The sequence below is a fragment of the Equus przewalskii genome, chromosome 23 (assembly GCF_037783145.1).
Source record: "Equus przewalskii isolate Varuska chromosome 23, EquPr2, whole genome shotgun sequence".
Lineage (NCBI taxonomy): Eukaryota > Metazoa > Chordata > Mammalia > Perissodactyla > Equidae > Equus > Equus przewalskii.
In genome coordinates, this window is record NC_091853.1 from 15,187,906 (window position 1) to 15,205,305 (window position 17,400).

Here is a 17,400-nt window from a genome sequence, read left to right on the forward strand (position 1 = left end):
TACACCTCCGGAAAAAATGTTAGCATGGGAATCTTTTCAGGTGGCAGCCTTCCTGTGAGTAAGGCTGTGGCTGTATACGTGTGTATGTGTGTACCCATACGTATGTGTGTGCCTTTTCATGACTGTGGATGTAGCCACGTGTATGGACAGATAATGTTTTCAGGTAAGACATATTTTCAGGTAAGAGTGAAGATTTGGAAAGAAGTGATATTTTAACTTAAAGTTAGAATTCATTGTAATACTTGGATGCAAGATATCTAAAAAAAAAATGATTTGAGTTTGTTAGCAGAGCATGTTTGCTTCCAAAAGGATATAGCTATTATTTATGCTATTGAAAATTGGTGCTGTTAATGAGAATCCATTTCTCTTAACTGCTGTTTGATAATAAAAGGACAATGCCAATTTCCTACTTCCTGCGCACAATGAGAATGTGAATTTAATGCCTCCTTATGGCTTCATCCTTCCAACTGCACAGAGCAGGGACATCCTGTCATGGAGTTCATGGGCTTTTGTGACCTCAGGTCCTAGCCTTTTGGCTGAGCCCATGCTTGGGGATGAGAGGCAGAAGGGAAGACAGAAAAGGATGAAAAAGAAGAAAAACAGAAAGCGGAGGAGGAGGGCACACAGACAGAAAGAAGGGAAAGGAACATTGAAAAGATGTGGCAAAATGCTGCCAATATAGTTTTAAGGGCCTTACGCGGCACAGGCCTCCCTCCTGCCTTCTCATTTGCCTCTCTAGACCTATTTGTGGTCAGAAGAATATTGGTTCTGTGGCTCTTCATTTTATAATCTTGAACAGATTTTTTAACATCCTCTGACCTCTTTTTAAAAATGAGATGATATCATGTATTTTGTGAATCTTAAATGATAGAGTGCTTATAAAACATTTAGCAGAGTTTCTGGTACATCATAAACACAGAATAAATGGTAATTAGTATGATGATCTCAATACCACATCTTCAAGCTGCAAAGAAATGGTTTTGCTTCAGATAGTGCTTCTCCATCTATCTGTGGTGAAGAATCCCTTTGTAATGTTCCCAGTCTAGTGTGTACTGAGACTTTCGTGAAATGCAGTTGCAACCAGAATGGATTGCCATAGAAAAGAAATAAATGCAAAGAGATATAAAATATAAGCCCTCAATTTTTATTGTTAAAGTCAATAGAAATAAAATATCTGCCAAATTGTTAGAGAAGTTACTAAGCACTTTGAATTTCTGAGTTTATCGTATCATGAACTAGTAGCAGTGTGCAGATGGGCATGGGTCCGTGGCCCACACTTTGAGTACCACTGCTCCGTGATGAGTAGATCTACTGATAGCTATAAATACATAAGGGTAGACTTTGGTAAGGGAAGGGCCTTGGAAGTTCTTAGAAGGCTATGCTGGGGTGGGGGTTGCGGCCCAAACTGTCAGCTCTGTCCCTAATGCGTTCATTTACACACATGTCCCTGATCGCTCCAAACTCTAGAAAGTCTTCTCTGAAGGAAATCCTCATCTAAAAGCCCTATGCAAAAGTGACTTCTTCTGAAGGAGGCAGAGTTATCCAGAAATCTATGAAGAGAGCAGTTAGAATTGAGAAGTAGTCAAATAGGCTTCAAATGTTCAGTATCATAGACTTTGTCAAAAGATGTACTTTCCTCCTCTCTAAACCTCACTGATATTCTTTCCTTTCTGGTGTTGATTTATATTGTCCTTGACCCAAATAGGTGTTTTGAGTTAATATCCCAAGGGGATAAAATAGCAAGAGTCATCCACTCACAGATCTTTGGACTTTAAGAGAACCAGCTACTTTGGGGCTTCAGATTCGGATTCAACTTGCATATTTGAGACTTAACCATGTGAGACACCAAGATTGGTGCCTTTGCTCTTGTGAGCCCCTTGACACAACAGCGCACAGAGGTTGGTATTTTTATCAATGCCATTTATTAGGAAATCGAGCCTCAGAGGGGTTAAATGACTTCCCTGTGGTCTGCGATTCAAAGCCAGGTGTATTGAGTCCAGATACAGTTCTTTTTTACTCTACTACATGTTTAAGTATCTTTCCTGACATCTTGTTACTTTAGATGTGTATTTATTGTTGTGCAGCCCTCGCTGGAAAGTGCATAGCCTACAATAGTCCTAAGCACTAATGTCCACCGCATGCCAGCCTTTCAGGGAGAACATCTTTGCTTGTACACCACCTGCTTTTGTAGCGTTTGTCTCTAAAAGACATTGAAGTTTTCAAGGAGGTAATAATTAATTGAATTTTAATGAAAAACTTAGGTTAACTGTAAGACAGACTAAAGAAGTTGGTGATTTATTAAATATCCTCAATTAGAGAAAGACTTCTAAATAAAAGATAACCATCAATTTAAGTGAGACTACAAAGGGATAAGGTCTCAAATGCAGCAGAAAATATTTAAGCTGAATATACTAAAGAATTGCCTGCCGTGATCACACTTTACAGCTTTGGAGTGGTTTTGAAAGTTCACATAAAGTGTGAAAGAAAAGGTGCATAGCTCATTTTCAGATTGGCTTGGTTGAGAATTAGTTCTTGGAGGTAGAGGAATTGACCGCACAAGTAGTCAATAGGATCTGCAGTGGTCATGACTCATGGAGGGGACTTAACCTCCAGAGGAAAGACTATATAATTCTGAATGTTCTGTTACCTTTATTCACTCATGCAACAAATATTTGTTGGATTCCTTCTAGGTACCAGGCACTGTTCTGAGCACTGAGGTGAACATGAGAGAAGAGACTCTTTCTTCATATAACTTCCATTCTTGTGGAAAGACAAAAAATCCAAATAGATGAACAAGATCATCTTTTAGTGACAATTGTTATTAATGGAATTAATAGTGGGATTATTAATTTTGATTCTGGGGCAGGGAAGGCCTCCTGAAGTCAGGGAGACAGACAAGGGTCAGAGCCATGTCTTGTAGACTATAGTTAGAAGTTTGGATTTTAACAACAGAAGCCAGGAGTCTTAAGCAGGTGGGGTAACATGACTTATTTTGTATTTAAAAAGTCAGTCCTTGGGATTGGGACAAAGGTGGAAACAAGAAGTCAGTTAGGGAGGCTGTTGTGGGCTACTGGAGACGGAAGCATCCAAGCAAAAGACCAGAGGAGCCTGGACTTGAGTGATAGTCATGGAGTTGGACAGAAGGTGGTAAGACTGCCAGCAGTCACTTATGGATTGGATTGGGTTTGCAACGAGAGAAAGGGAAGAATTGAAAATGACTCCTAGCTTGAATGGTATTATTTTCTGAGATGGGAGAGACCAGAGGAGGAGCAGTTTGGAGGAGAAATAAAAAAAATCTATTTTGGCCATGTTAAGTTTTAGATGCCTGTTTGACGTCCAAGTGGCTGATATCAGGTAGACAGTTGCATGAATGGGTTTGGAGCTCACTGGTGAATTGGGGTTGGAGATATACATTTGTTAGTCTTTAGCATAGAGATGATGTTGACACCATGGGCCTGTATGAGATCACCTAGAGGGAGAATGGCTAGAGGCAAGGACCTAGGCCTGGGCCCTGGGGCACTCCAATGTTTACAGAAGAAACAAGGGAGATTACGGAGAAGCAAACCAGGGAAGCCTAAGAGCAGAAGCCTTTCCTGGAAGAATAAGCTAGAGTCAGAGATCCATGGGCACCCCCCACCCCTGTTGACTCTACACGTCCAGGACCCACACCTCTTCAGGACTGAGACACAGGGCACATGCCTCACTCATCTGGATCCATTCTCTCCTCTTGTTTCAAAATCCATCCCAAACTCCCTTTGCCAGTGGTTGCCTCTAGCGTGTGGTGCAGTTCATTCACTTGGCAAACATTTCTTGAGCAGCCAGTCGGTGCTGGGACTATGGGTATAACACTGAACAAGAACAATTCAGCACAGCTCCTGCCCTCACCGAGTTTATTATAGCATGAAAGGGTCGCCAACAAGGGAGTGGACAGTACAAGGAGCGAAAATGGTTGAGGTACAGCTGCTTCTGGTATAGACTGTGTGATTTGGGCAAGTCAGGTTGCTGTTCTGAGCCTTGAGGTTCTGTCTGAAAAATGGAACTAAGTTTGAGGGGCTTTCTGATATACCCTGAAGATATGAATGAGTGGATGTATGAATGAAAATGCCTGTGTATCCCATTGTGGAGACGTTTTGAAGGGCAGAGAGGGGAAAGCCTTTCTGTGTGGTGAGCTCATGTTTGGTGCCTTAGCCTTGACCAAGTCTCCAAACTTTCTTCCCCTCCCTTCAGGCCTCTCTCCTCATCAGGTTCTCTCTGGCCCGTTTTTCCTTCAAATTTCTGCTCCGCTCCTCACTCTCCACCATTCCTGTTCCGTCAGCTCTGGGCCTTCTGTTTGGTTGCACACGTCCATTCCAAAGCCGAAGAAAGGGCTTGTTTTGACAGGGAAGAATCTTTTGATGCTGAACCAGGAAGATTTTACCTTCCTGAGAGGAATCTTTAATGTTTAAACTATCTGGAGATATCAAACAAAGGATTCTGGGAAATTGAAAGTTTTTTACAGAGGAAAAAAAAATGCTCACACCATGTTAAGTGTATAATGACCCAACTTGGTAATAAACTCTGTCACTCCCTTGAACACTGACACACCCACTCCTCAGGCGCCTCAGAACCTTTTGGCGGGGGGGGGGGGGGGGGGGGGGGGGCACCTACCCCTGCAGCTTCTCAGAGGAGTGCCAAAAGTGTCTTTTAAAAGAACACAGCCGTTTGTTCTCTGTCAAGATGCTTCTTTCATACTGTAATTAGAATGCTGTGGGGGGGTGGAAGTGGGGGAGAGAGAAGAATATGAAATGCTCTTACCTCCCCAGGGCTCATTCTTCCTGCACTATAGGCTTTGAACCCACTGAAATATTGTGACTGAAACATACACTATTATATATGCATAGGAGAGAGAACACGACATGTGTGCCCCTGAGTTTGTGCCTTGATAGTGTCTGTGTGCTAAAACGAGGTGGCACAGACTGGTAGGTAATTCAACGGAATCGAGAGATCTGAATTCCGCTTTGTAACTCCTTGTCTTTCACTAGTCACGTTGATTCTTTATGCCTTTATTTTTCTGATAAGAGTGAAAGCGTGGTCCCCTAGTTCCGTTCTTAAAAGGTTGTAAGGACAAGCATGTGAGAACTCGTAACTTTTCAGTGTTCACGGTGCACACTGTCCCTTGGTCATCCCTGCTGATGGAAGGAAATGAGCAAGTGTTTGAAATGGTGCAGAATTCAAGAATATTTGGGGGAGGGGGTTGTTTTGTTTCATTTTGAATTTTATTTGCAGCAATAGCAACAGCAACTTCTTGATTATATTTTGCTCAAAAATTAGTTAATGTCTTTCTAGCACATGCCAGCAGGGGAGAAGAAGGAAGGGTATTGGAGAGACAGTATAGGATGACTCTGTTTCATTCACAGCAGATAATCCTTGAAGCAGCTGGCACATCTTATGTGGATAACAAAGAACTGGTGCTGTTGGGCTTAGTGATCTTTAATATAAATGTGTCAGGATGTCTAGCTGACTTACATATGCAGCTAAACTCCTCATCTTCCCCCAGACACCACTCTTTCCAGTATTTTTCCATCTGTTAATTGAACTCCATCCTTCTAGTTGCTTAAGCTAAAAAACCTTGGGGTCACCTTTGACTCGCATCTCTCTTATGCTCCACATTCAAGGTGTCAGCAAGTCCTCTTAGCTCTCCCCTTCACAATATACGCAGAACCCTGATATTTCTCAGTATCCCCACTCCCACCACTCTGGCCAAGGCAGCTATGATCTGGAAATAACCTAGAAGGTCTCCTTGTTTCCACCTTTAGCCTTCCTCAGCCTGTTCCTGTTCTCAACAGGGCAACCAGAGACATTCTTTGAAAACTCAAATCACATTTTTGGCTCCTCTACTGCAACTCCTCCGATGGTTTCCATATCACATCAAGTAAAAGTCAAATTGTTATAGGGCCTCAAAGGCCCTGCTTGGTCTACCCCTCTACCTCTGTGCGACCTGTTACCCCCGCTGACCTCACTTCATTTGTTTTCCATTCGTTCAGTCCACTCCATCCATGTTGACCCCTTTCTGCTCTTCAAAAGCTCCTACAGCATGTTCCTGCCCCACAGCTCTGCCTTGGCTGTTGCCCCCCCTGGAATGCTCTCCTTCAGATATCTCCTTGGCTCATTCCCTCACATCTATCCTGTCATTTCTCAAGTCTTCTCAGTGAGGCCTTCCCTGACCGCTCTACCCCGAATTCCAGACCCCTTCCTCATACTTGCTATTCCTCTTCTAGGCGTTATTTTTCCCTTAGCACTTGTCAGTATATAACATACTTTACTTTGCCCTAATTTATCTTGGTTATTGTCTGTCTCTTCCTCTAGAATGTAAGCTCCCTGGGGGCAAGGATTTTTGCTTTTATGTTTGCTGCTGTATCCCCATTTTCTACAACAATGCCCATCACGTAGCAGGCAGTCAATAAATTACATTTAGAAGCAGAATGAATATATATCTATAGATGAAGGCCTTGATAAGAGGTTATGTGTGTTTGATACATTCTCAGGGGTGTCAGTAACACTTAAAATTGGTACTTGGAACGTCCACTCTCTGCTGGATACTATACTTTTCACTTTCCATCTATTACTTAATTTAATCCTTACACAATTTTGGGACAGGTATGGCGTTTATTCCTATTTTACAAATGAGGAACCTGAGACTTGGAGGTTAAGAACTTGCCCTAAATCATACCCTGATGGAGCCAGGATTCAAACCCAGTTTGGTCCAGGTCCAGAGCTTTTAATCATTGTGCTTTAACAGTCTGATTTCCACCAACTTCAAAGTTGAAAAGGGAAACAGGAAACATACTCCAGCTCCTTCATTATCCCACATCATTTATTATGTGAATTGCCAGGCTTTGCCTTGCATCTACTCAAACAAATAAGTAAACAAGATCTCAATGACAAGAAGAGCGAGAGAAAAAAAAGATCATGCATTCCCTGAGGTGGTGAAATAATCTGCCTCTGAGTTCTTGGGACTGAAATGTCTTGAAGATGTGGAATGGCATTGGCTTTGGAACCTGGAGAGGGAAGGGATGCTCCTGGTCAGCCACCATGGACTGTAGGCCTTGGGCCAGCAAGCTGTCTGACCTCTCTGTGCCTTGGTTTTCTTGCATATAAAAGGCCAGGCTTGGAGAGGCCATTTGTCAGGTCCTCCCTGCCTGACATTCTGGCCTGTGAGACCCATGGCCTTTCTTTCATTGCTGTGGGTGAGGGTGGAGGAGTGGGGGTGGGATACGGTGCTCTGTGTAAGGCCATTTATTTGCTTTAGGGAAGGACTTCTGCTCGTCAGAGGAGCCCTCCCAAAGCCCCTGATCTCTAAGGAGTGAGACAATACGATGCGGTGCCTGAGTTAATACGTCCCTCACCCTCTTGGATGCCCATCCATCCTGCTTATTAGAGTCAACACTGGATGGCATTTAGAGGACTGGGTGCTGTTTTGGCCTTTATTTATTGACAACCTAAGTCACCTTAAATCCTTTCTGGAACTATGTGACCTTCAGTAAGGTGTTTACCTTCTCTGGGCTGTGTTTGCTCCTTTGAAAAATGGGAGCAAAGCTTCCCTATGCTCATAAGAACACTGAAAAGCTGTTTTATGCCCCATCCCCCGGCCTGTTTTCCAATGAGACTGAAATTAAACCACTGCCAGCACACAATTGCCTATCTGACTTCCCCCAATTTCTCTGTTAGTTTCCGAACATTTAGGGTCAGAGAGGTTTTTCTTGATGTCTAACCCAAATTGCTCCCTCCTGAAGCAAACGTCTTACAGGAACACTGTCAAGGTTCCCTTGGGGACTGTGAAGCACTTTGGAAATATGGGCTCTGAAGATTAATAGGAATATGACCATGTGGCCATTTGTGTTCTTGGCAAAGTCTGTCTACATATGCTGCTGTGTGCCAATGTGAGCATGTGTGTATCTGTGCCAGTGTGTGTGTGTGATGAAGTGTACAAGTGTGTACAGGAGTGTGGGTAAACAGATCTTTGAGTCACACAGGCCAGCCCATCCTGGCGGGCTTTGTCTGCCTTTTGGTTGCCATGACAGCAGTGAGAGCCTTGGATCAGTAAACAGAGCTCCCTGTATGTACAGAATCAGGAGGAGGGGTCTGGAGCTGGAGGCCAAAACAGGAGCCAAAAAGTCCTCCAACAGAGCATTTCCTGTCACAGCAAACCTTCCAGAATATCTTCCTCACTAGAGAAATGTAGGGATACCTGTCCAGGTGCCCTGTGACTCTGAGATGACGCAACGTGGGCAGGAATTTCAGGCTGGAGCAAGGCTTCAGTGAACATCACTTCTAATTCCCAGGAGTAGTCAGCTCATGATAAATTCTGGCAATGTTAATGTTAATGACCAAAGCTCCTCCCATCACCCCATGGGCTAAAACCAGTCACTGTAATTTATTAATGTACAGATTAGCCACTTTGTGAATTATGTGTGTCGATGGCTTCCTTACAGGTCCATAAGTTCATAAAATATAAATCAGTTTTAATATTAACATAAATATGATTTGAAAGACAACTGTGACATACCCCTCCCAGGCACACCTGATAAATATTTTGGGTGTTTATGTCTTGTCTGAGATTATCTACATAATTCTTCAATTCCATCTACTTGTGAACAATATAGAATTGGCTATGTATGAATAGTTGATTTTTACAAATTATGCCTCTCCTGTAATCTGCTGGAAAACAAAAGTAGTCACAAATGTAAATTCACTAACTGGATGAAAGAAGAAAATTGTAGTAAACTATGCAGTACAAGGAGATCAGCCGCCTTCTTAGTTTCCATCACTGAAATTTAGAAACCCAAACCTTGCGTACACATGTGACAACTAGAATATAGACTCATCCATGCTCAACTCCAGCTCACCTTCCTTACATCTGTGTGAGAGCTGTGTCAGGAGAGCAACCGCAGGTTATCCTCCCAGGAAAAAAAAGCAGTGAAAAATTATGGATAACAGAATTGGGTAAGAAGTATATCTACAATGAAACACAATTTGGTTTTTACCCCCAGTTTTATTGAGATATGATCGACATACAGCGTTGTATTAGTTTAAGGTATACAACATAATGATTTGATATATGTATATATTGTGCATGATTAGCACAGTAGGTTTAGTTAACATCCATCACCTCACATGGTTACAAATTTTCTGTCTTGTGATGAGAATTTTTAAGATCTACTCTCTTAGTAACTTTCAAATATAGAAATACAGTATTGTTAACTATAATCACCATGTTTTAACCCCAGAACTGACTTATCTTATAACTGGAAATTTGTGTCTTCACCCATTTCCTCAATCCCCCATCCCCCACCTCCGGTAACCATCAATCTGTTCTCTGTTTCTATGAGTTCAGTTTTTTTAGATTCCAGAAATAAGTAAGATCATACAGTATTTTCTTTCTCTGTCTGACTTATTTTACTTAGCATAATGCCCTTAAGGTCCATCCATATTGTCCCAAACGGCAGGATTTCCTTCTTTTTTATGGCTGAATAATATTTCATTGAGTATATATATCTGTATCCATTCATCTGTTGATGGACGCTTAGGTTGTTTTCAAGTCTTGGCTATTGTAAACAATGGTGCAGTGAACACGGGGTACAGAATCTCTTTGAGGGTGTGATTTTGCTTCCTTCAGATGTATACGCAGAAGTGGAATTCCTCGATCTTATAGTAGTTCTGTTTTTAATTTTTTGAAGAACCTCCATACTGTTTTCCTTAGTGGCTGCACCAATTTACATTCCCACCAACGGTGCAAAAGGCTTCTGTTTTCTCCACATCCTCACCAACACTTGTTATCACTTGTCTTTTTGATGAAAGCCATTCTAACAGGTGTGAAGTAATATCTCATTGTACTTTGATTTTGCATTTCCCTGATGATTAGTGAAATTGAGCACCTTTTCATGTAACTGTTGGCCATTTGTATGTCTTCTTTGGAAAAACGTCTATTCAGTTCTTCTGCCCATTTTTTAATTGAATTGCTTGGTGTTTTTTACTATTGAGTTTTATGAGTTCTTTATGTATTTTGGATATTAACCTCTCATCAGGTGTATGATTTGCAAAATATTTTCTCCCTTTCCATAGGTTGCCTTTTCACTCCATAGGTTGCCTTTTCCTTGGATTTTTATCATTTTACAGTCTCTTACAAGAATTCAGTCAGGACTCCTAGAGTAAACCAGATTTATTCCTGCCTCTGGCTATGAGCAGAGGGTTTCTGTGTCCTAATGCCAACACTGACTGATGAGGAAACTGAGACAGAGAGGTTACTGCCCAGTTCATTCAGTTCATTAGCAGCAGAGGTTACCTGGATTGCCTAGCCTTGAGATGCCCAGTATTTATGCTACATCACAGGGGGATTTATTTTTGTTCCCCTACTTTGGAATTCTGAAAGCGAGATGCATCCCATCTGGAGTTCTGTTACATCTGTGGGTGTAGAAACACTGGATGGAGCAAATGAAAGGGAGCTGATTACTCATCCTCTTACCTTAAGCCACAGGCTAAAGCCAAGAGGGCTTAGGGGGCATGCACACTGTTCTGTAAGCCAGATTTCCTCCTTTTAAACTTCCCGTTCCTTGATCCAAGGAAGTGGATAAATTGAGGTATTCATAGGGCCAGCCTTTGGGGTACCTTTCAATGGGAATTTTGGCAGTGCTTACCTGAATGACTAAGTGAGGTAACTGTCATATGCTTTATCTTTGCAAAAGCATCATCATCTGAATAACCTCAGGATCCTCTGTGAAGAGGAGAGAGTACTCAGGTACTCAGGGTAGAGAGGGGGACCAGTGGGAGGAACACGCTTCCTTTTCCTAGGTCTGGCTACATATATGCTCACGAGACTGGCGGGCTTGTTGAATCTAAGGTTAGAATAGTTACTTATTTTTGGCGGGTAGTGGAGCTGAATCCTGTTTATCCCTATTTGCTCCAGAATGCAGTATGCATGTGCATAAGTGGTGACTATGATATGGATGCAAAAATCAAGCAGTATATCACTAGCTTGACTAATACTGTGAGTTTTATTCTAGGTCTTTGTTAACCCAACACAGAACAGTGGATTTTTATTGTTTTAGAAAAAACACAAAACTCTGTTGTTATATCTTTATTTGCCTCAGCCTGGGCTGAAACTAAATCCCTTTTGTAGATGTTAAATGTTGACTTCTAGACCGCATGGAAGACAGCTGAGGCATTATGCAAACAGCACTTAACGTGGAATCAGAAGACATTAGTTTGAATTCAGGTTCTGCCTCCTGCTAATTGGGTGATGTTGGGCAAGTAACCTTTCTGAATCTCCCAGAGTTTTTGCAAATATAAATGAAATAGTTTATATGAAAGTGATTTGTAAATTAAAATTTTCACAAATGTGTTATATGACTATTAACTGTTCTTAATATTTTATTTCCATAATCTATGGAATCTACTGTATTACTCGGCCTTGGATTAAATTCCCTAGGTCCTTGTTGGAATGTTATATGATGCAGGCTCTGCATGGCCTCATGGAGCCTGCAGACTAGTCAAAGGGAGAAGTCCTGGGCACTTAGGAAGTGTCCCCACTGTACACATTGTTTGCTTTACTTCTTTTAGCCAAGAGGCTTCTTTAAAACATCAGGCCAGATTTGCTGGGCTCTAGGCTTGTGAGCCCCAGTGAAGAGGCCAGGTGGGAGGGTGGGAGGAAACAGGGTCTGCAATGGCAGAGGAGAGCAAGGAAGCCAGCTGGTGAGGTTGGAGCCGGGAAACTTCCAAATACACAGGGAGGTTAGACTGGGGTTTATTGGCCTCTCTCACCAGAAATCAAGCTACGTGTTCGTTCTGGGGACCAGAGGGAGCTGCCACACGCATACTTCATAGACTAACTGGACAGAGATTTTAGGGGATCCAAACAAAGAGAAACAGTGGTGACCATGTCCAGGAGTTACCTGGCAACTACTGCATTCCCACTAGTTCACCTGGCTCCCTTTGGGTCAGTGCAGAGATGGAGCGCTCCTTCATTTAACCTTTGGGAACCAGGGCAGAGCTATCAGGATGCTCACCAAGTTAGCTCGCATATTTTTAATTAAAAAACAAATTAAAAAATCTATTGAACATACACCATAGGCTAGGCCTAGTCTAGACCAGGAAGATATAAAGTTGAGTAGGATACAGAATGTTTTCATGGAAAGCTCACATAGAGGGAGAGACAGTGACATGTACAGCTCACCAAAATAAAGGTCTGGCTGTAAGATGAGCTGTAAAGAGACAGAGGGAAGGTAGAGTGGAGGCCAGAAGACAGGGCACGGGGGAGAGAGAGGAGGGGAAAGCTAAACAGAAGAGGTGACATTTCAACCTGGCCTTGAAGAAGGATTTTGACAGACTCAGGCATTTAAGAGGGGATTTCCAGGCAGAGACACAGTGTGAACTAAGCCTTGAGAGCCCGCACTGCATTTTCCAGAAGAGTGAGAAGTGTGCTGTGGTTAGAGCATGACCCTGGTGGGCTGCAGGGAGCCAGGGGGTGGATGGGAATGACGAGAGATGAGGTTTGAAAAGAAAGGTTTGGATCAGACTGTGAAAGACTTTGAAGGCCGTGTTAGGTGTTTGTGCTTCATTTAGCAGTGGGTGGAGGAGCCTGAGGAGAAGGGGAGGATAGAGTAGAGAGAAGATGGAATTTAGAACATCTGAAGGTCATGGTTCCTCTTAGCGGCTGTGTCCTTGGACACTTGCCCTCTCAAAGGGCCACTTAACTCCCCTTAGATTCAGTTTTCTGAGCTAGAAAATGGAGATGTTGGTAATAATGCTCAGCCTAGATGCTGAACGATTATTGTGTTCCTCTGGTCATAGACTGCTTAAATTCTCCTTTTTCATGGTCTTGCTCAAAATATTGCGTCTTCGGTAAACCTTCCTGGATTCTCCAAGACTGTAGTTGAAAACTCAAGACACATATGAAGACGCATATGAAATGATAAAGCAGCATACACGTATGCCACTAGACTCACCAGATATGTGGGGCAGGAGCTCGGGCTCTCTGTGCACACAGGTCTGGGGGCCAGTCCTGGCTCCATTTCTCACTTCAACTTGAACAAGTTGTTTAACTTTTAAATTAAGGCTGAAAATGCCTGTTCTACCTTCTTCTCAGAATGGTTGTGAAGATTAAATGAGCACAATGTACGAAGGTGCTTGGAAATGAGGAAGTCCTCCACAAATACTGCTAGCTGTGGTTATTATTTTAGGTTTGGAAGTGATCAGATCCAATGAGTGTTTTAGAAAGATATCTCTTATAGTTGTGAGAGGGACAAAAGGAAGGGAAGAGAGACAGGTGGTTGAGACTGGTAGATGATGTCGCAACAGTCCAGACAGGAGAAGATGAGGTCCTGGACCAAGGCATTGAGGACAAAGAGGGAGGGTGGATCCAAATGCCCTTTTGAAGATAGAATCAGCAGAACAGTGGCACTACTTGGACGGGACGGGTAGGGAAAGACAAAGAGCCAAAGGAAGAAACTTTGGTAGATAGTGACACCATGAACCAAGCCAGCCCCTAGTTACTTTCTAACTGATGAAATCCAGAAAAGAAAGTGAGGGAAGAGATGCCCCAGGGCTTGAACTCTGTTACCCTGACTCTCACTGGCCCTGGCACTCTTCGTTTTCACTCTCTCCCTTCCCTCCCCCACAATACCAGTTAGTAGAATCTGCTGAACCTGAAGCCAAGCCCAGGAGAGTTGCTCCTTCCAGTGTGCCGTATCCCCATGCCCTCAGCCTGACTATGACCGTTATAAAGTGTCTGTGCCCAAGGAATCCATCTCTGTCTTGGCAGGAGGGGCCAGCTGAGGTGTCTCCCCTTCCTCTGCAGTGGGGCTGGGACACATCTCTCAGTGCCCAGCTCGTTTCTTCCTCCCTGGACATGAGGGAGTAGCTGGCAGGACCCACAGTGGGCGCTGGGCTCCCTCATCTCCAGGCTGAAGCTCTTTTTTTATGGGGACTATCTTGAGTAAATGGAACAGCTTCTAGGGCAGTAGGAGAGGGCCCGAGCCAAGGCTGGGAGGCACTGCACTAGCAAGGGGCATTCTAGCCTGGAAGGGTGTTTGGTGATGAGAAGGGCATTGGTAGAGGTAGTTTCTGGAGGGGCCTAATAGCAAAGGAATATTTCTTGATCCCGATTTCCTCCCCCATTGAATTTGATCATCTTCCTCTCTGCCAGGAAGCCCTCCTTCCTCTTCTCTCTTCTTTTTCCCATGAGGCTTTAGTCTTTCCATCGTCTTGTGCCACAGAGTGACTCTGGTCCCCTGTGCCTGTCAGTGGACCCTGTCTTCTCCCAAACCCTCACCTTGGCATTCCCTCTGACTCCTCATCTCTCCTCCACCCCACCAATCTTCCCTCGTCTTTCCACTGGAGCCAGGTGCCCTTCTCATGTCTCTTCCTTTCTGTTTTGACCTCCATCAGCTATCTTCAAACAGCGTTTCAGCCCCTCTAGGCATCAGTGCCATTGGTCTTCAGTGGCAGCCCTTATTGAGCACCACAGGATACAGGGCACCCGAGGAAGTGTAGCATTCTGGTCAGAGTTCAGATCCCAGCAAGTTACTTCCCTTCTCTAAGCCTTGCTTTCCCTATCTGTTAAATAGGAGTTTAACAGTGCTTACTTCATCGGGTGGGTGTGAGGATTAAATGAGTTAATGGGCATGAAAAACTTCATACAGGGCTGGTACATAATAATTGGTCAGTGTACATTAATAACTGGTATTAAAAGCACAAAAGGTAGCTGTGCCCCTCGAGGGTTAAGGGCCTTGTTGTGACTGGGGAAATTTTTGAAACCTAGTTTGTGGCATGACTAAAGAAGTACCTTCCAAAATAGAGCATGCAGAGGGCGTGAGGGCTGATGAGAATGAAACTAATCCGGGAAGGCTTCTCGCAGGAGGCTGCAGGAAGTGCGCTTCTATGCGGTGTCTTAGGGAGATCAGAGTTGCAGCCAGGGACAAAGGCAAAGGGAAATGGGGTGGACAGAAATGGCTGCTCAAACTCTCCATTTTTCCACTTGCTTCACCTTTTTCTCAGTCACGGCACTATCCAAACCTGATGCATCTTACCCTCCTTGTCCACAGGGAATTTGCCAAAGAGAGAGAGAGAGTGGAGAACCGGAGAGCTTTCATGAAACTGCGGCGCCAGCAGCAGATTGAGCGCGAGCTGAACGGGTACCGCGCCTGGATAGACAAAGCAGGTGAGACCGGTGGGCTGGAGGAGGCTGGTGGGCTGCACGGACGTCACGGACCTACCCCGCTTCTCGCTCCCAATACTTCCATTCAAAGGGGCAGCCTGGACCAGAGCAGAGAGAAGCTCGCGATGCCTCACTACTTCTGTGGGCCCCCTGCTGGTCCCACTTTCTTTCTCTGGGATCTAACTCTCCCTGTTCTTCTACCAAACTTCTTTTAAGAGGCAGGCATTTTAGCAAGGTGAACTGAGCAAACGGTAACACAGGCCAACCCTGGAGCCGAGGTCGGGCTGATTTCATCTTACACTGCTACTAATAATAACTATCCGTTCATTCCACAAATATTTACTGATTGCTTACCTTGTGCCAGGTCCTGTTTCATGCACTCAGGATACAGGAATGAGCCAAAGCTCTACTCCCGTGGAGCTCATTACCCTCTAGCTAGGGAAGGCGGCGGTGAACAAAACAATAAATAAGTAACTTGTAAGAAGGTGATAAGCACAATGGAAACAGATCAAGGTAGGGTTCTGGGTATAGGATGAGTTGTAATTATAAATAGGGGAGTCAGGCAGACTTATTTGGGGGGTGACTTGAAGGAGATGAGGGGTGAGCCGTGGGAAGATCTGAGGGAGGAATATTCCAGTGCCAAGGCCCTAATGTGGGAGCAGTCCAGGAGCAGAAGGGGGAGTGAGCGAGGAGACAGGAGGAGGGCAACCCTTGGGTGAGTGGGCAGCAGATGGTGTGTAACCTCGTGGGCCATTGTAAGGGATGGGGCTTTCCTGTGAGTGAGACAAGAACTGCTGGAGGGTTTTGAGCAGAGGAGGGACATGCTCTGATTTAAGATTTTCAAGGAGCCGTTGGGTGCTTCATTGAGGAGGACAAGGCTGAAAGCGGGGAGACCAATTATAAGGCCACTGCAGGAAGCCAGGTAGTAGATGATGGTAAACTGGCTTTTCCTATTCCCTGAGCTGTCATCAGTTCCTCACTCTCTGGATCAGCATCAGGAATAATTCTTGCCCAGCCCCGAGGATAGGTCCAAACCTATCGTGATTTCGTTAACTCACAGAGCCACCAGATTCGAGTTTGACTGCGGCTCAGCTGCTTATAAGGGGCATCAATCACCCTATATCTGTCAAAAGTAAAAAGGATGCATTTGTTTTGCTTATTGTTTTAAAAGTTGCATTGCATTGGTGTTATATATCTTCATTTTATTCCTGAGCAGAGTAGTTTGGTTTTTTTTTAATAAAAAAAGACACATGACAGTCACCATCTTTTCTCTGTTCCTGGTAGAAAGTATAGCACAAATGTGAGATCTGTCAGGAAGAATTTGGAATATGATTTGATGCTTAGTTGCAGCCTTATTCTTCTATAGGAGCTTTGGAATGACACTGACGCTCTTATTCTAAGCAGCAACACACTAAAGTTCTCTCTCAGCTCCGGAGTCCACGTTTGATGATCCAGGTGAGAGAGCAAGTATGATTGAAAGTCTCATTTCAAAGCCAGGTCAAAACTGCCCCCTGTTTGGGACCATCTGCATTTCTTTGCTGCTTCTGGAGGCATGAGCCGTGTGCATTCTCTGCACTTCCGTTTCGCCTTTTCTCCTCTGAGGCTCTTGCTTGGGGGTGAACCTCCCCTCCCTCTTCCCAGAATGGTAACTCAGGCTTCCTGAGCAGATTTGTTGCCAGGCCGGGCAGGCAGCTTGGAGCTCCCGACTGTCCTTGGCTTCCTGAGCAGAGGAGCCATCTGACAGACCACCCTGGTGAGCGGGCTGGCAGCAGAACCAACAAAGAACCCTCCCCACCCTTCCCGTGTCCCCATTCGGGGTCAGGCAGCACAGGATGCTGCTCTGTGTGGCTCTGCTTTTCCAATACATGCAGAATTCCAAGGTTCTACTTTTTTCCAGTTGGCAAAGCCAGCTCTCTCCTCCTTCTAAGAAAAAAGACGCACTGCGACGTCAAGTTGTGCTTCCTGGCCCTTCCCTCTACAAATGGAGCGTGAGTGAATCAGAGACATATGGGTTACATTTCCCTGGAAAGACACTCTCAAGTTCGAAAGCAACTTGGCAGGAGGCAGTGGGGGTGGGGGCCGTTTCAGCACATGCATAGCCCTGCAGCACGTCCCAGGCCCAGAGATACCCAGCCATGCCACACCGCCTCCATCTGCCTTGGGGGTCCTCAGATCTGCCCACCCCAAAGCCCAGACCCTATACATAGCAA

General features: G+C 44.4%; 1 protein-coding gene across 3 annotated transcripts in view; it reads left to right on the forward strand.

Annotated features, from left to right (window-relative positions):
* Positions 1-17,400, forward strand: part of CACNA1E (calcium voltage-gated channel subunit alpha1 E) — a 475,242-nt gene that overhangs the window by 367,200 nt on the left and 90,642 nt on the right. For all 3 annotated transcript variants that reach the window (XM_070591752.1, XM_070591754.1, XM_070591753.1), the window contains exon 10: positions 15,078-15,193. In XM_070591752.1, the coding sequence (XP_070447853.1) occupies positions 15,078-15,193 (116 nt within the window). The remainder of the gene's footprint in view (positions 1-15,077; positions 15,194-17,400) is intronic.